This window comes from Triturus cristatus, chromosome 11 (genome assembly GCF_964204655.1).
Source record: "Triturus cristatus chromosome 11, aTriCri1.1, whole genome shotgun sequence".
NCBI classification, from domain to species: Eukaryota; Metazoa; Chordata; class Amphibia; order Caudata; family Salamandridae; genus Triturus; species Triturus cristatus.
This window is the reverse complement of record NC_140594.1, coordinates 1,150,395,142-1,150,420,274: the sequence shown is the minus strand read 5'-3', so window position 1 is coordinate 1,150,420,274 and position 25,133 is coordinate 1,150,395,142. Positions and strand designations below refer to the sequence as shown.

At 42.2% G+C, this 25,133-nt stretch overlaps 1 protein-coding gene across 1 annotated transcript in view; it reads left to right on the top strand.

Annotated features, from left to right (window-relative positions):
* LOC146788619 (uncharacterized) overlaps nucleotides 1-25,133 on the top strand; it is a 1,185,638-nt gene that overhangs the window by 789,770 nt on the left and 370,735 nt on the right. Inside the window, exons 40-41 of the mRNA XM_085635786.1 lie at nucleotides 2,798-3,259; nucleotides 11,512-12,717. Coding sequence (XP_085491912.1) covers nucleotides 2,798-3,259; nucleotides 11,512-12,717 — 1,668 coding nt within the window. The remainder of the gene's footprint in view (nucleotides 1-2,797; nucleotides 3,260-11,511; nucleotides 12,718-25,133) is intronic.

The following is a 25,133-nucleotide window of genomic DNA, read 5'->3' as shown; positions in this document are numbered from 1 at the left end:
ATTATTGTTTTATATTGATTATACCAAAGAATTACTGGTCATATTTGGATTTGCAGTGGGAAAGAAAAGGAAGGCAACTCAAAAGAGAAACATCTCTTGATGGATCATTCTTTACAGTAAGATGTGCTACGCACTGGCTAAGAAACAGCCCCCTGAAGGCATAAAAGCTCAATCTACCAGAGCTACAGCTGCGACCACCACGTTAGCTAGACGAGTCCCAGCCGGGACATCTGTCAGGCATCTACATGGGCATCACTGCACAGATTTACCAAACTCTACTACATCGACATTCAGGTCTTATGAGATGGACACTTCAACCGTTTGGTCCTCCAGGACGTCTTAGTCTAAAATTGTCCTCTGTCCCACCTCCGGGGAGAGATTGCTTTGGGATCTATTCTAAGGTAAGGAATCTGTGGCTAGAAGTCCCTATCAGATCAACAAGTTACTTACCTTCAGTAACACCTTATCTGGTAGAGACTATCTAGCCACAGATTCCTTATCTTTAGCTTGATAGTACAAAATGGTGGTGGGTAGACTCCATGCTTCTGGTGCGGAAATAAAGTCAAGAAGTGAAGTGAGTTCACTGGATTGGCACCTATATAGGCAACACACACATCATTTGCGGTGCAGACGTCACCAAATATGCCACAAGGAGTGAAACAATGCCACCTACCAGCGCGCAAGGGGATTGCACAAAAAATGTCCAGATCCAGACGGATGCCTAGGGACATTCTAAGTGAGGCTAGATAGAGGATGTGCCTGTTGTAGGTGTCTCTGCTGTTGAGGTCTCAATGCCATTAGACAATGGTGAGGTGTCACTTGTTATGGCTGTAACACCTTTTGTGGAATTCTGGTGTTTTCTATCAAACCAACACCACACAGCAACCAAGAATGGAATTACATAAATGGCAAATTATTTGAGTCGATCCGTTGCTGCTCCTAGTGTAGGCCCTAAGACTGTGGGCACAGCAAGTTGGAGGCAAAGGGGGGGTTTGGCCAGATAATTACTCATCAGAAAAGTTAAACCTTACACACAATACCAGGAATTTCAAGAAATACAAGAAACAAAATGAAAGGAGTGTCCCTCGGCTTCCAATTGTAAAAACATTAAGGATATTTTGAAAGTTACCCAGGATATGCAAGAGCCATAATTGTAGATATGCGTTATCAATTGGGCTCACTTTAGCAGCACGTCTAGTATTCACATTAGTGATGTCGTGAATGACTTCTGATCTGTGACTTTGCTACTAGCACAATATTGATTACTCCACGCAGCAGGGATTACTTGATGATTCTGATGCAGTGGGCTTTAGTGCTAGTAGTTATTCATCCTGTACCCAACATGTGGTTGGACAAGGTGAAGAATTAATTCCCTCCCAATTCTGTGGTTCAGTAACTATATATTTTAAGAACTTTTTAACTGGGTGACATTGACGATAAATATATATAAAAACGTATTCTCCAACGCCCATGATAACAATGACATATCTGATGACAGTTGAGACCACACATTCTGCAACTGGAAGCACAGACCTGGCAGCGGGAACTGAAAATGCAACAGAAGGGTTTTTAACCATAACAACAAGTGACACTTCAGCATTGTTTAAAGGCAGTGAGAGATCAACGACAGTGACATCTGCAGCAAGTGTATCCTCAAATCAGGTGAACAAAGCCATCTCCACTAACATGAGCAACCAGTGCACATAAGCAGTGTCAATAGCAACAAGCTGAACGCTGCATCCAACCATATCCTCGCTCTCTACACCTATAGATCAAACAATGTTACCTTCTTCCTCGTCAAGAAGCACAGCCCCTTCAATTTTTGTGCAGGTGATGCCTGCTACATTTGCAGAGCAAACCAATTAAACTTCAAATGTCATTGTAACAAGCACAGTACCTAAAACATCAATAGCCACCATTACTGAATCATCTATCAATCAATAGTCATTAGTAGAGCACGCAGCTACCTCAACAGAGATGTACCGGCTCTAGTAGCAGACTAACAAAAAGACCGGCTATGAGACACACCTGATAAAAGAGGCAGGTTTTTAATGCCTTCCCAAACTCCTGTTCTGTCTCGCAGGTGGGCAGACAGAGCATTCCAGAGTTTAGCTGTCCTTACTGGGAACGACCTGTCGCCTTGTCGGGATTTGAAATATCGCTGGACCCGAAGGTGTCGCAGGTGGTTGGATCTCAGGGTTTGCTCCTGATGATAGAGACTAAGCCTCTGCTTAAGATAGCATGGGCCAAAGCCTCTTGTGTCTCTAAAGGCCAAGAGCAACACAGTATGAAATGAGTGGTATGTATGCGTTCAGTTTTGTCACCTACACAATGGATATTACCTTCTTCTTAGTAAATGTAAAAAATGTACAACTTAAAATTTAAATGAAGGTAGGTAATTATTTGAGACGATTGGCAGAACCTGGGCGTGGCCCATCGCAGGAAAGGTTGATACGACCAACTGATATTCATACAATGTGCCTGTAAAGCAAAACCCCAAAAGAGGATAAATAGTGAATATTGAATGCAAAAGCTCAGAGAGAGGCCATCCTTAAAGAGAATGCAAGAGACTAATCACTAAATACAAAAAGCCATGAAGGTCGCATGATGCCTCAATAATGCTAGATGCAACTTTATAGCACAAAGGGTATTATAAAATTGGTTCACTTGTTGGGCAGTTATGTCCTGTACCCTCATTTTGTGACATTAATCGGTAGATATATTTTAATATCTGGTTGAGATTTGTGCTGAATTTATGAAAAGCATTCTCTTACAGCCTACTGTCTTCCTCCAACAGCACTGATAACAACTACACAGGTGGTCACAGATGAGACCACACACTCTGCAACTGTGCACACAGACTTGGCAGCAGTAACTGGAACTGCAACAGAAGGAATTTTAACCATAACAAGTGACACTCCATCATTGTTTAAAGGCAGTGAGAGCTCCTCAACAGTGGCATCCACAGCAGGCACATCCTCAACTCAGGTGACCAAACCCGTCTCCACTGAGAAGAGCAACAAGTCCACAGCAGCAGTGCCAATAGCAACTGACTCAACACTGTATCCAACCACGTCCTCACTCTCAATACCTACAGATCAAACAAGCACAGCCCCTTCTCCTGTTGTGCAAGTAACGTCTGCTAAATCCACAGAGCAAACCAATTCAACTTCAGAAGCCAGTGCAACAAGCACAGTATCTAGAACATCGTCAGCCATGATTACTGAATCATCTATCGCAACATATGATGCAACGAGTGGTATGTATCCACACAGTTTAGCCACTTTCATGATAGATATATGTTGCTTATTTTATTTTTTAACATTAGAAGTTGAGGGTTTTTGATCTCTCTCCCGAAGTATGTGATGCAGTTCTGGCAGCCAGACGTTCTTCTACCAAACCCACCCACGCCTGCCAATGGGACAAGACTGTGGCTTGGTGTATATCAAAATCAGTTGATCCTCTCACTGCACTGCTGTCTAAAATTCTCCTTTTTGTTCTTTCCCTGGCCCAGCAAGTCTTTGCTTTGTGCACAGTCAAAGAATATCTATCCACTATTTCAGCTTTCCTACAGTTGATGGATCAACCTTATATGTTTCCTCGCATGCATTATGCCCCAATGGGACTTGAATTTAGTTCTCAACTACCTCATGTATTCCCCTTTTGAACAAATGCACAGCTGCCCTTTATGGCTCCTCACAATCAAAATTGTTTTCCTTGTGGCAGTAACATCTGCCAGGAGGGCTGACAAATTGCAAGCACTTTCTGTTGACCCTTCCTACACTTCATTCTTCCATGACAAACTGGTTCTTAGAACTTGAGTATCCTTTCTACTAAAGGTGGTCGTACCTTGTGATGTCGGGCAAAACATCACCCTGCCTCCCTTTTTTCCCTCTCCTCATCTTTCTTAAGAAGAGGAGAGACTCCACTGTCTGAATCCAAAAAGACCATTATTGTTCTAACTTGATCATATCAAAGAATTATGGGTCATATTTGGCTTTGCAGTGGCAAAGAAAAGGAAGGCACCTCAAAGAGAACCATCTCTTGATGGATCATTCTTTACAGTTAGATCTTCTGTGTAATGGCCAAGAAACAGCCCCCGTAGGCTTAACCCCTTCGGTGCTCATGACGGAATGGTTCCGTCATGACCCACGGTTGAGCTGTGCTCATGACGGAACCATTCCGTCATGACCACGCCCGCGCAAGATTCCGTCAGCACAGCGGCGGAATCTGCGCAGCATCGAAGGGGTTAAGAGATCACTCTAACAGAGCTACAGCTGTGACCACTACATAGCTAGAGGAGTCCCAGCCAGGATATGTGTCAGGCATCTACATGGGCATCACAGAACACATTTGCCAAACTCTACTACATCGACAGTCAGGTCTGATGAGATGGACACTTCGCCTGTTTGGTCCTCCAGGACTTCTTAGTCTAAAACAGTCCGCAGACCCACCTCTGGAGAGAGATTGCTTTGGCATCTATTGTAAGGTACGAAATCTGTGGCTAGAAGTCCCTATGATATGAACAATTTACTTACCTTCAGTAACACCTTTTCAGATGGATACATCTGCCAGTGGATTCCTCACCTTGTGATTCCTCACCTTGTGAATATCCCCTGCGCCAGCATTCCACGGAACTTTTCTTCCCCAGCATTCCACGTCGACGTGGGCGACGTCATAATACACCGGCTCCGCTCGCGACTCCGATCGACGTCACCGGAGCCATAAGAAGCCCACGTCGGCGTGATGACGTCAGTTCCCTTTTTTCCGCGCCTTCGACGCGCAACGGTTTTTCTCCAGTGCTACTTTGTAGTTTGGTCGTGTATCTCTGTTTATTCGGCTATGTCTTCGACTAGGAAGTCGGGCTTTAAGCCCTGTAGGGAGTGTGGAGGCCTGATGTCGATAACGGATCCTCACCAGAATTGTTTATGGTGCCTCTCCTCGGAACATGATATGGAGGAGTGCGGATGCTGTAAAAGCATGAACCCGAAGGCACTCAAGGAAAGGAAGACCAAGCTCTTCATGAAGAAGATTGATGAGGAAAAGAGAGGGAGGAAGAAGGAGAGATCGAAGAGAGAGTCATCGACTTCGAGGTCGTCGAGGTCGAAGAAACACCATAAAAAAAGTAAACATTCTAGATGTCGATCCTCGAAGTCCAAGAAATCGCAGTCGAGGTCGAGGTCGGCTTCGTCTCATCGACGTCGGAGCAAAGGTTTGTCTCCTTCTCCTTCACCTTCAAGGTCTCCGGAAGGTTCTCCTTCGAGGAAGCAGACTCCGAATCAGTCTCCGACGAGGTCTTCGGCTCCGTCTAAGACGTCGACTCCGGTTCGGGTGGAGTCGGATGCTTCTATGCATGAGGAGCAGGAAGAGTCTGTTCCAGTACCTGAAGATTCTGAGGCTCCAGTGGAGGATATTGCGGAGCCGGTGCCGGAGGCCCCACAAGAGGTTCCTTTGCCTCAGTTCCCGGCCCCAGGTACGGATTCGGCTAATTTCTTAAATGCTATGTATGGCATTTTTAATAGGGCGGCCTACCAATCCGGAGCACCAGCTGGTCCCATGGGTCCGATGGCCTTTACAATGGGGGTGCCACAGCAGTATGCTCAGGCCCCCTTTATGCCCTTTATGCCGATGGCGCCTTCTTCGCAGTTTCCGGCGCCGTCTGGGGATCCGATTCGACCTCGGAAGGTTCGACAGGCTTCGGAGCCTCCTTCGACGCCGAGACTGGCTCCATCGACGCCGAAGCCGACTCCATCGACGTCGAGGCTGACTCCATCTGCGCCGTGTCTGGCGCCGTCGACGCCGGTTCCTCTGGTTCCTCCGACGCCGCGAACGACGTCGCCGACGTCGGTTCCCTGAATCCGGTCGAGGAGGGAAGCCCAGAGGGTGTTGGAGGAAAGAAGATATCGAGAGGTGGAAGAAGGTGAGGTTGATTCTTCTTCGGACGAATTCGAGGGCATTGAGGAAGCCAGTGGGCTGGATACGACCCCAGAGTGGGAACATACATCTGCCAGGTCTTCTCCACCTCATGAGTTGGCTCCCTATCACGTGGTGATAAAGAAAGCAGAGGAGCTTCTGGATTTACAGCTGCCTTCTGTGGAGTACAAATCCAACCTGCTCACAGAAGTGTTACATTCTCCGACTTCGACATCGGAGCCCTTGTTGCCTTTCAATGAGGCCATATTGGAGCCGGTATTAGAGGTGTGGAAGAAGCCCCTTTCTTCTCCTGCAAGGTGTAGACAGGTGGCAAGAAGGTACAAGGTTGCACCAGGGGATCCTGACTTTTTATCCACTCATCCGTCCCCGGACAGTTTGGTGGTGCAGGCTTCATGCTCCAAGCATGCTTCCGGTGCCTTTCCTCAGTCTCCAGCTGACAGGGAGTCTAAAAAGGCTGATCAGGCAGCCAAAAAGACCTTTTCGACAGGAAGCATGGCGTTAAAATCGACTAATGCTACATGTCTGCTGGGGCGTTACGTGCACACTCTAATGGATTCCATTAAGTCCTTGGCTCCTAAGTTGCCTGAAGGGGATAAGTCATCCTTCATGGAGGTTGTAGCGGACACTCAGGCGGCTGCCAGGCAAGTTATCCAGTCAGGGTTGGATACTGCGGACTCCGTGGCAAGGATCATGGGGTCTTCTGTTGCTGTAAGAAGGCAGGCTTGGCTCCGTAACTCTGGTTTCTCAGCGGATGTTCAAGCTACGCTGGTCGATCTTCCATTTGATGGTCAGAAGCTGTTTGGGGAGAAAGCGGACTCTGCCCTTCAGCGTTTTAAGGACAGCCGATTGACTGCAAAATCCTTGGGCCTGCAAGTACCGGCAAAGGGTTCGACCTTTCGAAAATTTAGGGGCTTTGGGCGATCGTCTTTTCGCTCTTACCGGCAGCAGCAGCAGCAGAATCCCCTCTATAAGTCCTATAGAGGGAGGCAAAGGGGTCGGAGAGGTTCTGGACGCAACCCCTCTTCTTCCTCCTCCTCTGCTCCCAATGAGGCCTCAGGGAAGCAGCCCTAGATCCCCCATCCTGGATCATGTAAGGCCTGTGGGGGGTCGGGTGTCCTACTTTCTACGGGGTTGGAAATCGGTTACAACAGACCTTTGGGTTTTGAACCTCGTGGAGACTGGGTACGCCCTTCCCTTTCGGGAGTTTCCTCCCCCTTACCCTCCTTGCCAAGGTTATTGCTCGGAAGACCATCTGCTTCTCCTGCATAAAGAAGTTCTAGCCTTGCTTCACAAGGGTGCGATAGAGGTGGTTCCAGAGCAGGAAAGGGGTCAGTGATGCTACTCCCGTTATTTCCTGATTCCCAAAAAGGACGGCAGATTGCGTCCTATACTGGACCTCAGAATCTTGAACTTTTACCTGAGACAGGAGAAATTCAAGATGCTGACCCTTGCGCAGGTTCTTCAAGCGTTGCAGCAAGGAGACTGGATGGTGTCGCTCGACTAGCAGGACGCGTACTTCCATGTCCCAATCCTGAAGTCGCACAGGAAGTATCTCCGTTTTACGGTTGGGTCGCAACATTACCAGTTTGCGGTCCTCCTGTTTGGTCTTACTACCGCACCTCGAGTCTTCACAAAGGTGATGGCAGTGGTGGCTGCTCATCTCAGGAGGTCAGGGATTCCGGTTTTTCCCTACCTGGACGACTGGCTTCTGAAAGCAGAGTCCCCAGAGATGGTGCAGCGTCATCTGCAGGTGACAACTCAGCTGTTGTTCGACTTGGGTTTTTCAATCAATGTTCCCAAATCTCACCTGGTGCCCTCTCAACGCAACCTGTTTATAGTGGCAGTACTGGACACTACTGTGTGTCGAGCATTCCCTCCTCCTCAAAGGATTCTCGACATTCAGGAGATGGTCCCTTTATTCCACAGTGGAGCGGTTGTTCCAGTTCTGAAGGTCCTTCGTCTGCTCGGTCTGTTCGCTTCCTGCATTCTGTTGGTCAACCATGCACGCTGGCACATGAGGGCGCTCCAGTGGTGCCTCCGCAAGCAGTGGTATCAGCACAACGGGGATCTCAGGGAGTCAGTCAAGATCTCCAGAGAAGCTGCAGCGGATCTGTCTTGGTGGAGTGTAGAGGGCAATCTGTCGCAGGGAAAGCCCTTCCATCTATCTCCATCAGTGGCCACAGTGATAACGGATGCATCCACCTTGGGGTGGGGTGCGCATCTGGGGGACCTGGAGATCAAGGGTCTGTGATCTCCAGAGGAAAGGTTGCTTCACATCAACCTTCTGGAATTGCGGGCGATTCGTTTGGCGCTCAAGGCCTTCCTCCCTTCCCTTCGCGGTCAGTCGATTCAAGTCCTGACAGACAACACGACCGCGATGTGGTATGTCAACAAGCAGGGAGGTGTGGGGTCTCTTTGTCTATGCAGAGAGGCCTTACGTCTATGGTCCTGGGTTCAGGACCATCAGATTTGTCTGATGGCAAATCATCTGGCCGGGGTGCTGAACGTGCGTGCGGACAGTCTCAGTCGGCAGTTCTCCGCCGACCACGAGTGGAGGCTCCATCCGGAGGTAGTTCGTCACGTCTTTCGGACATGGGGAACTCCTCGAGTGGATCTGTTTGCCACTTTCGAGAACACGCACTGCCCGTCATTCTGCAGTCTCCAGTATCCGATGCAGGGGGCATTGGGGGACGCGTTTCAGTTGAGTTGGGGCTCACGACTCCTTTACACGTTTCCTCCCATACCCTTGATTCCTCGGGTTCTGAGGAAGATTCGCCAAGACCGGGCCCAAGTCATATTGGTCGCCCCGGATTGGCCAAGAAGGTTGTGGTATACAGATCTCTCCACCTCTCCTCGTGCCCTCCGCTCCTTCTCCCTCTGAGGGCAGACCTCCTCTCGCAGTCGGAGGGGCAGGTTCTACACCCCCACCTCCAGAGCTTACACCTTCATGCCTGGAGATTGAACGGGGCAACCTGAGTTCCTTCTCTCTCCCACCTGATGTGGTGGATTTTATTTTATCGGCCAGGCGACACTCCACCAAGTCCGTTTACTCCTACAGGTGGTCTAAATTTGTAAAATGGTGTGGAGAGAGGTCCGTTGACCCTTTAAAAGCCCATCTTTCTGATGTTCTCCAGTTTGCTCTTTCCTTGGCTCAGCAGGGCTGTGCTGTGGCCACGGTTAAGGGCTATCTTTCGGCCTTATCGGCTTTTCTGTGCCTTCCAGATCAACCATCACTTTTCAAGTCCCCGGTTGTTCTGAGGTTCATCAAGGGCCTTACAAACATGTTTCCTCCCACTCCATTTGTAATGCCTCAGTGGGACCTTAATCTTGTTTTAACCTTTCTAATGGGGTCCCCTTTTGAGCCTCTTCATACTTGTCCTTTGAGGCTGTTATCATTTAAGGTAGTTTTTCTTGTGGCCATAACCTCGGCAAGGAGGGTGAGTGAGCTTCAGGCTCTTAGTTCCAATCCTCCTTTCCTTACCTTGCATGCTGAAAGGATGGTTCTCAGGACCAGGGCTGCTTTCCTGCCAAAGGTAGTCACTCCATTTCATTTGGGGCAGTCCATTACTCTCCCTGTTTTCTACCCTCCTCCTCACCCTTCCAAAGAGGAGGAAAGACTCCATCGTTTGGACCCGAAGAGGGCTGTTAGTTTTTATCTGGATAGAACCAAGGGCTTTCGCCTTGATGACCAGCTCTTGATTGGCTACATTGGTCGTTCTAAGGGGAAGGCAGTGCACAAGCGCACGCTGTCAAGATGGATAATTCTGACCATCAAGATCTGCTACGCCCTGGCTGGTAAGACTCCTCCTGATGGTATTAGAGCGCATTCAACTAGAGCTAAAGCCTCTACATCTGCTTTGGCCTGGGGTGTTCCTGTGGCAGATATTTGTAAAGCCGCGACTTGGGCCTCCCTCCATACTTTCGCAAAGCATTATTGCTTGGACTCTGAGATGAGGAGGGAGGGCCACTTCGCGCGCTCTGTGTTACAGGACTTTCTGGTATAGGAAGGTGGACACCCTCCTCCGGGAGTGGGGACTGCTGTGGGAATCTATTCACAAGGTGAGGAATCCACTGGCAGATGTATCCATCAGAAGAACAAGTTACTTACCTTCGGTAACGCTTTTTCTGGTGGATACAGTATCTGCCTGTGGATTCCTCACTGACCCACCCGCCTCCCCGTTGTCCACCTTTGTATACCATGAAATAGGTCTTGTTGATATGCTTTTATGCTTTGTTGTGCAATTGTAGGAAATGCTTGTTTATTTAGCATTCTTTTCCTTTGTATGCTATGCATATGTGTTGGTGTATTGTATACTGTGTATACTTTGAGTCTGTCGTTAGTCCACCTGTTCGCCTCGAAGGCACGGGGAAAAAATGGGTGGAACTGACGTCATCACGCCGACGTGGGCTTCTTATGGCTCCGGTGACGTCGATCGGAGTCGCGAGCGGAGCCGGTGTATTATGACGTCGCCCACGTCGACGTGGAATGCTGGGGAAGAAAAGTTCCGTGGAATGCTGGCGCAGGGGATATTCACAAGGTGAGGAATCACAAGGTGAGGAATCCACAGGCAGATACTGTATCCACCAGAAAAAGCGTTACCGAAGGTAAGTAACTTGTTCATCTGGTAGAGACTCTGTCTAGCCACAGATTCCTTATCATTAGCTTGATGTTACAAAATTCAGTACACTGGATTGGTACTTAGGCAACGCACACATAATTTACGATGTAGACGTCACCAACTATGCCACCAGGAGCGAAACTGCCACCTACCGGTGCACATGGAGATTGCACAAAAAATGTCCAGATCCAATCTGACGCCTGGGGATATTCTAGCTGCGGCTAAATAGAGTCTCTACCAGATAATGCCTTACGGAAGGTAAGTAACTTGTTCTATAGGCCTGTCAAAATGGGATACTTTGCAGTTTTAAAGCTTTATAGACAGGCTACAGTGGTAGGACTGAGGTCATCTTTTTACTGCTGCTGTAGAGGGTGGCACAATGGGTGCTGCAGTCCAATGGTGACATGTAACTTAAAGGCACTGTGTACACTTGGCACCATACTCTAGTGACTTATAGGTGAGATAAATTTGCCAATCAGGAGTATAGCCAATCTCGACATTTTCTGGGGGTCAGAGCACATGCACTGGGCCTAGTTAGCAGAGTCCTAGTGCACAGTCACAAAATCAGCAGCATCTGTCAAAAACAACTGGGGGGTGGAGCTTGCAAAAAGAGGCATTTTGCTACATTCCCAAATTTCAGACTATGGCCTTTCACTTCATCTAATATTAGCACTTCTAGTACTCACAATGGTTTTGGGTGGGTGGGTGGATGGATGTCCGTTTTCATCTCTACTACTGCCACACTTTTGATCTGCTCACCACAGTAGGGGTTTATAGATGATGATGCAGTGGGCTATTCTGCAAGTTTGGTAAATAACCTTGAACCCAGTAAGTAAGTAATAAAGTTTGATGTCCCTTTCAGTGTTTCTATAATTTTATTACAGTATACATTTGTGACATTTGTGATGAATATAGATAGGCATGTCTCCTCTAACAGCTACCTCTTTGCTTCCAACAGGTTTGATAGCAACTACACAAGTGACGATGAAAATCACCTCTGATTCATCAACAGCCAGCCCAGACCTGGCCCCAAGAACTGAAATTTCCACAAAAGGAGTTACAGCCATAACAAGTGACAGCTCACCTTTGTCTAATGGCATTGTGACCTCGACAACAGTGACACCTGCAACAAGCACATCCTCAACTCAAAAGACCAATGTCAAAGCAACAAATCCAACAACAGGAATGGGCATTGTAACTGAGGCGGCATTAACTCCATTAGCCAATGCCACTACTACTAAGAAGATCAATGAGACCTCAGGAGTACTGACAGTGGTAACACATACAACACTAGATTCAATCATGGGTACCAGTGACACAGAGGCCACAAATGAATCAAGAGCCACTACAAATACCACCTTATTTCAGTTTAGTAATTCTGTGTCCACATCCCCTGCCAGTGAATTCTCAATCATGGGAACAGAAGCAACTAGCAGAAGCCCATCTTCAATGGACATTACTCGAATGGTCACAAATACCCTAAAAAATGTAACAGAGACAACAACAAGCACATTCACCAGTGCTACCCAAAAGAAAACCGAGCCTATATCTGTGCTCAATAAAACACAATATTCAACCACTCCCACGACTTTTGCATCAACTGGAGTTAACTTGCTTCCAGCATCTACCACAGAGGTGACAACCACAGACAAAATCTCTGTTACTAATGCCTTTCTTGGAACATCTCAAGATAGAACAAGCACAGCTACTCACAATACTGCAAGCACAAACTCAACCACAAAAAATGTCACTTCTGTTATGACATCAGTTCCAAAAGCAGTTCACACATCTGTAAACATGACACTAACCACAATGTCAAATCTTACATCTGGTACATCAGTTAGTCGAATCAGCTTAACTACTACAAAAATGGCATCAGCCACCATCACATCTACTGGTAATAATATAAATTTCCAGACAGAAGAAATTAATGGAAATACATCTACCACACCTAAGTTCTCAATTGCTACACCTACAATCCAAACAATCCTAACTTCATACCCATCTGTAAACAAAACACCTATCCCAGTTTCTAGTGCTGTTACTATCAAAACCACTGAACAAACAATTTCAACTTCAGCAGTTATTGCAACAAGCACAATTTCTACCATAACAACCACGAAAACCACTACAAAATCAAGCACTACACGTAATGGAACCAGTGGTAAGTATCATAGGGTGTGCCCATCTGACAGTAATATTTAAAAGTGCAAATTGCCAACTGTAGTGTTTTGGTAAACATCTAGGATAGTTGGAGGAGGAAATATATGCAATTCCATTTGCCCATCATACACCTTGTCTGTGATGCATAATCTGAAAAGGCGATAAAGATGGATTTTGGATGCAGTAGCTCATAGAGCTGGGCAGATTTTTCCATCAAGTCCTACTTGATAGCAGAGCAAGTGACTTGCAAGCAATGACCCAACATATTTTCAAACTCAACTATGAGTTTCTATTTAAGAACATTGCCTTGTAAGTTCATGTGATGAAAACAAAGAGGTATGCAGTTCCTAAAAGTGACGCAGGGTGTGGTAGTATAACTAGAAGATACCAAGGTGACACTGTGAGGGTGATAAGAAACGCAGGAGAGAAGATCACTCCTTCTGGAAAAGAAGACCCTCACACACCCAACAAGCGGGTGTCTTGCTTCATCACCGGGTCTTGTTCCTTATCGGGCCGGCGGTGCAATGCCCGATCAGGCACCCAAATGGGGCCTTCCTAACGGAGATCTTTATTTCCAATGCCGATGGGTGTGGTGTTAAGGGTTACTTCTGCTAGTTGGTGTAGGTGCATGTGAGGTGTGAGGTGAGTGAACTAAAACACGGATAGGTGATCCACTTCAAACTATTTTAATAAAGCATGGTCACCATCCTGATTAAAACCAAAGTGAAACGCACATCTCTCACCTTTAGGTGTGTGAGTCAATGTGCTAAAAGGGTCAACATGTTTCTTGCCTGGTAATTTATTAATTGGCAATTCTTCAGGACCAAAAATGATAAGGCTACCTACACTTTTTTGGTGGTGGTCACAACCTCTAGGAGGTATCAATGGTGGCCACACGTACAGCACCCTAAAAATGTGTGGTACCAAAAGTTAAATAACACAACCCTCATAGGCTGTGGTGAAATCGAGGCCAGGGTGGGAGAGCACTAAATTTATAGTGTCGATTCCGTAGTGGGGAAAACTCTGCAAACCTAAAGCCTCACCAACCACTGGAGTATTGTAAGTTCATGTCTCATGGGAAGTTATCTTTTTATTTTTATTGTCCTCATTTATGCGATCTTCGTGGTTATGGCAAGCAAGGTCACCTCATGTTAAGTGGAAAGGGGGCCGCCCTTGAATAACGAGGTAGGACCATGTCTTAAGAACCTACAAATTCTTTGAGTTTACCACCGCGGAACCACCATGATGATTCCCTTTAATTTGTTTGATCACGTTTGTTGGAATCATTGGACATCCCTTCCTACCCTGCCACAAAGTTCTTGTCCCAAAGTTCCCAGTACTTCATACGTTTGCTTTCGCCTCTAGATTTATCCAATTTCCTGAACTTATCAACTGAGCAGAGCCAGTCTGACACCTTAGGAGGAGATGGAAGAATCCAATTTATACACACCTCACGTCTGGCTAATTGAAATAACAAATATTTTTGGTTTTTACTTAAAACTATTATAGTTTCATTAGTATCCAAAATGCCAAAAATAACAATAAAAGTGCTTACCTTAATATTGGTATTTAAAGCTTTATCAATGATCTTACCAATTTCATTCCAATAAATATAAATATGAGCACATAAGTGAAACATGTGAATATCGTTAGCCTTTGTCTCGCCGCATTTTGGACACTTTTTCGTCACCTGGTTGTTCATTTTAGTTAATCTTTCAGGCGTCCAGTAGGACCTGTGCAAAGTAAAAAGATGATTTTTCCTAAGGGGTGCAGAAACTTTAATATACCATAAAAAAGTGCAGTATACTTGCCAAAGTTGTTGTAAGTCTTGAGCCGGAAAGATATTCTTCCAGATTTCACCTGGTGTGGTAAATACGGCCTCGTCCCTCTGAGTCAGGTACCAGTACCATTTCAACATTTCTTTTCGGGCTGTATCTTTCTGTATTTCTTCCTCCAGTTTCCGGATGTGATCTGACATTGTCTCTTGTTCTTTAGACCAGCTAGCCAACTGGTAAAATTTAAACCTTGAGATTTCTGCGTTTGTTCTTTCCGATATGTCCAAGCTCTTTAAATTGCCATGCTCTAAAAGTTCTCCCCATTTCTCTATTCCTGCTCTTTTTAAAGGACCTGCTAGGGAGTCTTTCAGGCATTATGGTGTTCCTGGTGAAGCCCATATTGGTGCTAACGGACTGTAATACTGAAACTTCCAAATTTTCTTTATCTCGTACCATAGTTTGTACGCTGACCCCGGTACCTTTATTTTTTTTATTTTTTTACAGTACTTGGGGTGGCCAAACTTATAGAGACAATGATCAGTTACTGCGTTCCAATAGGCAGAGTAAGATTCATACGGTCGAAGAAGATTCCTAATATTCTTAAAATGTAAGGCTCTATAGTACATCATAAGGTCTGGGCTGGCTATCCCCCCTCGATTTTTCTTTTGGCAACACTTTTTCCAGGCTATCCTCACACCTCTAGAGGCTCAGATGAAGGCATTTATTTCGCTCTGAATCTTTTTTATCCAATGTGATTTAAATTCCAAAGGAATAGCGTTAAAAACAAAAGTAAACTTTGTCAGAATAGCCATTTTGAAAACATTAGCTCTCCCCATAAAAGTAAGAGATAGGCAGCTCCAAGATTTTAATAACTTCCTCATCTATTTAAACTTTGGAGTCTAAATTTACTTGGGCAATTTCATCAATTTTTTTTAAAACTTCTATCCCCAGGTATTTGATTTTGTTTTTAGATTCTATCCCCTGTGTGATCATGTTCCAATGCATGACCTCAGTCTTCTGATGGTCAATTTGGTAACCAGAGATACTCCCAAAGTCTGTTAATAATCTTGTTATGCTGTCGAGGGATTTATTCAGGTTGCTTGTATAAATCATTAGGTCATCGGCATAAAATGCCACTTTCAGATTCCATCCATTGAACTTAAAAGGGATGATTTCATGAGACCTTCTTATCATGTTAGCTAAAGGTTCTATATAAAGGTTAAAAAGGTGGGGGGAGAGCGGGCATCCCTGTCTAGTACCTCTTTTGATCTGAAAACCCTTTGATAAGCTACCATTAATAAGTATTTTTGCTACAGGGGCCGAGTATATATTCGCTATTGCTCTTGAGAAATTCTCCCCTAAACCGTTGTGAAGGATGACTTCCTGCAGAAATGACCAATTCACGCGATCAAATGCTTTAGCAGCATCAAAAGTAAGAACTGTAAGAGGGGACGTTTCCTGAACGGCAATATCGATTGCTCCTATAAGTTGATGGGTAAGATTATGCAACTGTCTCCCCCTAATGAATCCCTTTTGGTCATTATGAATAAGTTTATTTGATTGAGACCCAAGTCTTTCTGCTAAGATCTGCGTAAAAATTTTATAGTCGTTGTTAAGAAGCAATATGGGCCTATACGACTCGCATTTGAAGGGATCTTTGCCAGGTTTTAGAATTAAACTAATAGTCGCCTCGTTCCAGGTTTTTGGAAGCGGGGCACCTTCTAAATAGATAGTATTAAAAAGGTCCACTAATCTAGGAGCTAAGGATTCCTTTAGAGCTAAGTAAAGCTCATTTGGAATAACATCTGGACCAGCAGCCTTTCCTCTTTTCAGACTGTTTATCGCCTCCATAACCTCTTTTGCTGTGATAATGGCATTTAGTAATTTGCAGGAATCAGCATCCAGTTTAAGAATTTGTGAGTCTCTTAAGTAGAGGTCAACTGCTGAAGCTGAAGGCGAAAGATCTTCCTCATACAGTGACTGAAAGAAATCTACGAAAGCCTCTTCTATGCCTGCCCTATCTTCTACTTTTCCCCCTTCGCTGCCCTTATTTATTGCCATATTTAATTTCTGTTAGTCAGTTTTAAGCTTCCACGCTAAGAGCTTTCCACTATTTTCCCCATACACATAGTTTGATAAACAACTGGCCTGCCACCTCTTCCTTACCCTCCCCTCCAAATAAAGTGACAGATCGTATTTCATTTTTAATATTTCTCCCATTGCTTTGTTTTGTTCTTCCTCTGAAATTGCGACTTCCCACCTCCCCTGTTTTTCTAGTATATCAGCCTCTAGCTGAATATTTTTAAGCCTTTTCTCCTTATTACTACTTATTGCTAGACTGATTAAAACCCCTCTAAGCACAGCTTTATAAGCGTCCCAAATTACATGGCTAAATGTTTCTCCATTAACTTTATCTTTAAAGTAATTTACTGTTGTATCTCTTAACTTTTCTATAACTTGGTGGTCTAGCAAAAGAGTACGATCTAGTGTCCACCTTTTCTCGCCCTGCGAGAATTTATAACATATATCTAACTGGACTAAAGAATGGTGAGAGAGGTGGGCGGGCACTTTGACATTTTTTTTCCACCTTTTTACTTAAAAATGTATCAATTAAAAAGAAGTCAATTCAGGAAGCGTGGCCACATTTGTGATTCCTATAGGTGTATCTATTACTATGGTCCCCTTTGGTCTTCCAAATATCAACCAGCCCCAATTCGTCTTTAAGTCTATTCAACCACTCTCTCATTTTAGGAGGATTTGAGGCTCCACCAGGTGGGTGCCTATCATTTGAATCTAAAAAGATGTTAAAGTCACCACCTAGTATGAGTGGTGTAGACGTTATTAGCTGCGCATAAAGGGACTGGAGTGGTGCGGGATCATCCATATTAGGGCCATAGTACCAAACCACAGAGAGAGAGCTATCTCCCAACTTGATATTAACAAAATCCCATCTGCCTCTTGATTCTGCGCATACCTCTAATAACGTTAAATTTGATGATTTTTTTATAATAATTGATACTCCCTCAATACTACAGAATTGGTTTTGTACAAACACTGTTCCCAACCCATTTTTCACGTTTTATAATTTCGAGCCACTCTTCTTTAAGGAGGTGAGTTTTTTGCAATATTATAATATCACTCTTTGTTAGCTTAAGATATTCAAAGATTTTTTGTCGCCTTCTCTTTGTTCTTAACCCATTCACATTCCATGTCAAGATTTTTAACTCGCCTGTCTTAATAAAAGTTTGTTATTCTGCATTTTGCCATGACCGTGTTCGCCGTAAATCTTGCACATCGGACAATATTTTTGTTTGTCTTTTTTCCCCAATGCTCCCCACCCAAAAGAAATTGATTTAAATTGTGCTCAAAGAAAATGAACAAACCCCCACCCCGGAGAACCCTCCCTACTGTCATTGGGCAAACCTAGTTGCCTATTTGAGATCCGCTATCGTGAGAATTTACTTAACTACGTTGGCTCTTGCTCATTAGTCATTGTTTTTTACTTTTTGTTTTCATTTGTTCTAGAAGCAACTCCACTTCTTTCGGCTCCCTGGTATTGTGAGTCTGATATTCCACATTATCCTCAAAAGGGCTGGAAATTTCATATGGACCGTTGCCCCTTCAGCTCTCAAATCTTGCATATAATTTCCTAGGGACCACTGTCTGTCTGCGGTTTCCTTGGAGATGTCGGAACTAATTTTATAGCTATAGCCATTTTTGGAGAGAGTACCTGATTTCAAGGCCTTATTCAAGATACTTTCCTTTTAAAGTGTAGGTCTTAAAATTAACAAGCACTCTTCGTGGATTTTTCCATACATTATTAGGCCTAAAAGGATCCCTATGTACCCTATGTATGTCTTCATCCAAAGTTTTTTCGTCCAGCTCTAGGGTGAATTCTTTTAGTAGTTTGACTATAAAGCTCCTTATGTTCTGCCCTTCCAAACCTTCCGGAATATTCAGCAGTCGTAAGTTATTCCGCCTTGAATTATTTTCCAGGATCTCAACTTTATCCCTGAGTTCTTTCTCAGTTAGTCTAAGCTTATCAATATCATTTTGGCAGAGTTTCTTCCCTAGTCTGCTCCAGTGAATTCTCAATAGCCCCAACTCTGTCAACTAGAGCATTGACCTTAGACTCCAAGGCTTCACACGTTGCCTGAATTTTTTCTTCATTTTTTCCAGACTTCGCATAGTTAAGCTTCATTTCTCTGAACAGTGACCCCATCAAGTCACCGAGTTCAGCCTGCGCAGGAATTTCCTGTCCTTGTTCCTTATTCATCGTATTCTGATGCAAATTATCTTCACTCTCCGTAGCCTCGTCTAATTCTATCGCATTCTCGTCTCCCGGGTCCTTTTGACATAAGTGCTTGAAACCTATTAGGGGTTTCCACTATTGTTAAAATTGAAGAGGACATTAGCTTTTGTTTAGCGGGGGACCCTCCAGTAACACTTCCTAATTTAGGTGTCCCGTACCCAAGTGATGACTTCTATTGCACCTTGAAAAAAGAGCGAAGGGAAGGAGTGACTTTAAGATTGGATCCCTTTTTAAACAGTTCTTTTTTGGCTGTTTTAGCAGCTCTAGTTGTGACTACTGCTGTTATGCCTCCCTTAGCTCTTTGTCCCTTTTGTTTTTTAGGTCTCGCGAGCCAAAGGCTCAAAGAGACATTTTGTATGTGGGATTTTCAAAGTGCTACCCACAGTTTTGGCTGGCCTAAACCTTGAGTGCACGATCACATGCACGTGCACAGCTGCTCCCACTCCCCCCTCCCTTCTCTATAGCTTTCTTTCACTTTAGCCGCTTTGACCCTTGCATTCCCCCCTCCCTTCTCACCCAGCCCTTTGATGCTCTGCTCGATTACTTTCACTTTTGCCGCTACAAACTTTTCAAGCCTTTTATCGCCTTTGATTTTCTTTTATTTTGCTGAGCCTTGATTCATACGCACTTGTTCCGATTTCAAGGGAAGTCTTACCCATCTTCAACTAACAGCATGCAGCCAAGCGTGAAGGATTATCGCTTGTACTTTCATTTCATATCATCTACAGCGCGTGTCCTCTAACGCATGTAAATAAATGTAAAGGCACGATCAGACAAACGGTAAGGATAATCGCTTGTGCTTCCATTCAACTTTGTCTTCAGCACGTGTGTTTGTCAGCGTGCAGCAGATTTTCATGTTTCCTCGCTCATGACTATACATCGACGCTTGCATCATGTTTCTCCATCTCTCCCTTCCTCCTATGTTGTCCTTAGTTAACTTTACATCACTCTCTGATCCTTTGCCACACACTCATTTGTCCTCAGTGTATCGCCTTCACGCTTTGCTTCCACTGATAGCATAACATAACATAGTATAGCATAACAAAACATAGCATAGCATAACAAAACATAACAAAACATAGCATAGCATCACAAAACATAGCATAGCATAACAAAACAAAGCCTAGCATAGCAAAACACAACAAAACATAGCATAGCATAACAACAAATAGTATAGCATAAAAAACACAACAAAAAATAGCATAGCATAACAAAAAATATCAAAACATAGCATAGCATAACAAAGCATAGCATAACAAAACAAAGCATAGCATAGCATAACAAAACATAGCATAGCATAACAAAACATAGCATAGCATAAGAAAAAATAGCACAGCATTACAAAACTCAACAACACATAGCATAACAAAACATAGCAAAACAAGCAAAGCATTTCATACCAAAACACAACAAAACGTAGCATAGCATAACAAAACATAGTATAGCATAACAAAACATAGCATAGCATAGCATAGCAAAACAAAACATAGCATAACAAAAACAAAACATAGCATAGCATCATAAAACATAGCATAACAAAACATAGCATAACAAAACAAAGCATAGCATAACAAAACACAACAAAACAGCATAGCATAAAACATAGCATAGCATAACACAACATAGCATAGCATAACAAAATATAGCATAACAAAACACAGCATAACATAACAAAACACAAAAAAACGTAGCATAACTAAACACAGACACAGGGCAAAATGCAAAGTACTGTGGTGGGGGAGGGAGGGGAGCGCGCACAAGCCCAAAGACGTGCAAGCCCGCTCCATTCATCAGCTTTTGGATGTTATAAAATCCACATTAGTTTAATACACCATAACATAGCATAACATAACAAAACATAGCCTAGCGTAACATAAAATAACAGCATAACATAACAGAACATAGCCTAATATAAAACAAAACATACCATTACATAACATAATAAAACATAGCCCAGCATTGCATACCATTGCATAGCATACCATAACTTAACAAAACATAACAAAACATAGCCTCGCCTAACATAACATAACATAACAAATCATAACATAGCATAACAAAACATAGCATAGTATAGCATAACATAACATAGTATAGCATAACAAAACAAAGCATAGCATAACAAAACATAACAAAACATACGATAGCATCACAAAACATAGCATAGCATAACAAAACAAAGCCTAGCATAGCAAAACACAACCATTGCATAGCATACCATAACTTAACTTAACAAAACATAACAAAACATAGCCTCGCCTAACATAACATAACATAACAAATCATAACATAGCATAACAAAACATAACATAGTATAGCATAGCATAACATAGTATAGCATAACAAAACAAAGCATAGCATAACAAAACATAACAAAACATAGCATAGCATCACAAAACATAGCATAGCATAACAAAACAAAGCCTAGCATAGCAAAACACAACCATTGCATAGCATACCATAACTTAACATAACATAACATAAAAAAACATAGCCTCGCCTAACATAACATAACATAACAAATCATAACATAGCATAACAAAACAAAACATAGTATAGCATTGCATAACATAGTCTAGCATAACATAACATAGTATAGCATAACAAAACATAACATAGCATAGCATCACAAAACATAACATAGCATAACAAAACAAAGCCTAGCATAGCAAAACACAACCATTGCATAGCATACCATAACTTAACAAAACATAACATAACATAAAAAAACATAGCCTCGCCTAACATAACATAACATACCAAATCATAACATAGCATATCAAAACATAACATAGTATAGCATGACTTAACATAGTATAGCATAACATAACATAGTATAACATAACAAAACATAGCATAGCTTCACAAAACATAGCATAGCATAATAAAACAAAGTCTAGCATAGCAAAACACAACAAAACATAGCATAGCATAACAAAACAGTATGGCATAAAAACACAACAAAAATAGCATAACATAACAAAAGTAACAAAACAAAACATAGCATAGCATAACAAAGCATAGCATAACAAAACAAAGCATAGCATAGCATAACAAAACATAGCATAGCATAACAAAACATAGCATAGCATAACAAAAAAAAGCATAGCATAACAAAACTCAACAACACATAGCATAACAAAACGTAGCAAAACAAAGCAAAGCATTGCATAACAAAACACAACAAAACGTAGCATAGCATAACAAAACATAGCATAGCATAGCAAAACAAAACATAGCATAACAAAACACAACAAAACATAGCATAGCATCACAAAACATAGCATAACAAAACATAGCATAACAAAACAAAGCATAGCATAACAAAACACAACAAAACAGCATAACATAACAAAACACAACATAGCATAGCATCACAAAACATAGCATAACAAAATATAGCATAACAAAACATAGCATAGCATAACAAAACAGAACAAAACAGCATTGCATAACAAAAAATGGCATAACAAAACAAAACATAGCATAGCATAACAAAGCATAGTATAGCATAACAAAACAAAACATAACATAGCATAACAAAACATAGCATAACAAAATACAACAAAACATAGCATAGCATAACTAAACAAAACATAGTATAGCATAAAACATAGCATAACAAAACAAAACATAGCATAACAACGCATAGCATAACAAAACATAGCATAGCATAACAAAACAAAACATAGCATAACAAAACACAACAAAACATAGCATAGCATCACAAAACATAGCATAGCATACCAAAACATAGCATAACAAAACAAAGCATAGCATAACAAAACACAACAAAACAGCATAGCATAAAAAAACATAGCATAGCATAACAAAACACAACATAGCATAACAAAATATAGCATAACAAAACATAGCATAACATAACAAAACGTAGCATAACTAAACACAAAATAGCATAGCATAACAAAACACAACAAAACAGCATAGCATAACAAAAAATGGCATAACAAAACAATACATAGCATAGCATAACAAAACATAACATAGCATAACAAAACATAGCATAGCATAACAAAACACAACAAAACATAGCATAGCATAACTAAACAAAACTCAGTATAGCATAAAAAACAGAATAGCATAGCATATCAAAACAAAACATAGCATAACAACGCATAGCATAGCATAACAAAACATAGCATAGCATAACAAAGCATAGCATAGCAAAACACAACAAAGCATAGCATAACACAACACAACAAATCACAGCATAGCATAACAAAACATAGCATAACAAAACAAAGCATAGTATAACAAAACACAACCAAACATAGCATAGCATCACAAAACATAGCATAGCATAACAAAACAAAGCATAACATAGCAAAACACAACAAAACATAGCATAGCATAACAAAACATAGCATAACAAAACATAGCATAGCAAAACATAGCATAGCATAACAAAACACAACAAAACATAGCATAGCATAACAAAACACAACAAAACATAGCATAGCTAAACAAAACATAGAAAAGCATAAAAAACATAGAAAAGCATAGCATATCAAAACAAAACATAGCATAAAAAAGCATAGCATAGCATAACAAAACATAGCATAGCATAACAAAACATAGCATAGCATAGCAAAACACAACACAACATAGCATAGCTTAACACAACACAACAAATCACAGCATAGCATAACAAAGCATAGCATAACAAAACACAACAAAACATAGCATAGTTAAACAAAACATAGTATAACAAAACAAAGCATAGCATAACAAAACACAACAAAACATAGCATAGCATCACAAAACATAGCATAACAAAACACAACATAGCATAGCATAACAAAAAATAACATAACAAAACAAAACATAGCATAACAAAGCATAGCATAGCATAACAAAACACAACAAAACGTAGCATAGCATAACTAAACAAAACATAGCATAGCATAACAAAACAAAACATAGCATAACAAAACTAGCTAAACAAAACATAGCATAGCATAACAAAGCATAGCTAAACAAAACATAGCATAACAAAACATAGCATAACAAAACACAACAAAACATAGCATAGCATAGCAGAACATAACAAAACATAGCAAAGCATAGCAAAACAAAACATAGCATAACAAAGCATAGCATAACAAAACACAACAAAACATAGCATAGCATAATAGAACATAACAAAACATAGCAAAGCATAGCATAGCAAAACAAAACATAGCATAACAAAGCATAGCATAACAAAACATAGCATAGCATAACAAAACATAGCATAGCCTAACAAAACATAGCATAGCAAAACACAACAAAACATAGCATAACAAAACAAAACATAGCATAACAAAACATAGTATAGCATAACAAAACAAAGCATAGCATAACAAAACATAGCATAGCATACACAAAACATAGCATAGCATAACAAAACCTAGCATAGCATAGCATAACATAACATAAGAAAACATAGCATTAAGTTTGATAAACTCATAGTAGCGGGCTAGCTAGCTTTAACGGGCAGTGAGTGTAAGCAACTCCGTAAACCCAGAAGCAGTCACTCGGTCACCTTTGCTCTTGTATTGCAGTGGCTTCGTTTATTAAACAGTGCCCATATTTATACTGTTAGCACTTTACTTGTGCAAATTTCAGGGCTCTTGCCATTTACAATGTGAATAGCTCCAGCAAACACAAGACCTTTTTCAAAGTACAAAACATTGCCATTTACAATACCAATAGCTCCAGCTCCAACAAATGCAAGACCTATTGCATTTCCAATGCTTGTTATTAGTGTTATTTGTGTATTTCCCTATATCACCTTCCAATGGTGTAGATTGCTCTTGCTCTTGTTTCTTCTCTAGCCCTGTTCCTGTCAAGAGAATTACGTCATCAGCTGTAGGGGCCAGCTCCAAATTCGAGTGCCTATTCCTTAATGCGTAGCAAATATCTTTGATGTTTCTGTCGGTAATATCCTCCTTTTCAGAATCTGTCTTGCCCTTTCCGGAAAGAGCCCTCACTTGGGGCACCGGGGGCGTTTGGGGTGTTTGGAGCATTAACGCTGGTTGACTCGGTAAATCTCCTTGCAGTGATACCACCGAGTTAGTGCTTGAAACGGACAGACCCCTTCGTTTGCCCCTTTCTCTCTTCTGCTGAATTCATGCAATCAATGGCTTTAGCACTGTCTTGGGCTTTGACTTTAACTTTATTCTCTTTACTTTCCTCCTTTGTGTCACTGTCAGTTCCCCTACAAGCCTGCCCTTCGTTATTGTCAATAGAAAAAAAAAAACAGTAATTATCTGTGGGCTACGTGGGGGTTTGCATGGGGGGCCTCTGAAACTCACTATATGAAAGAAA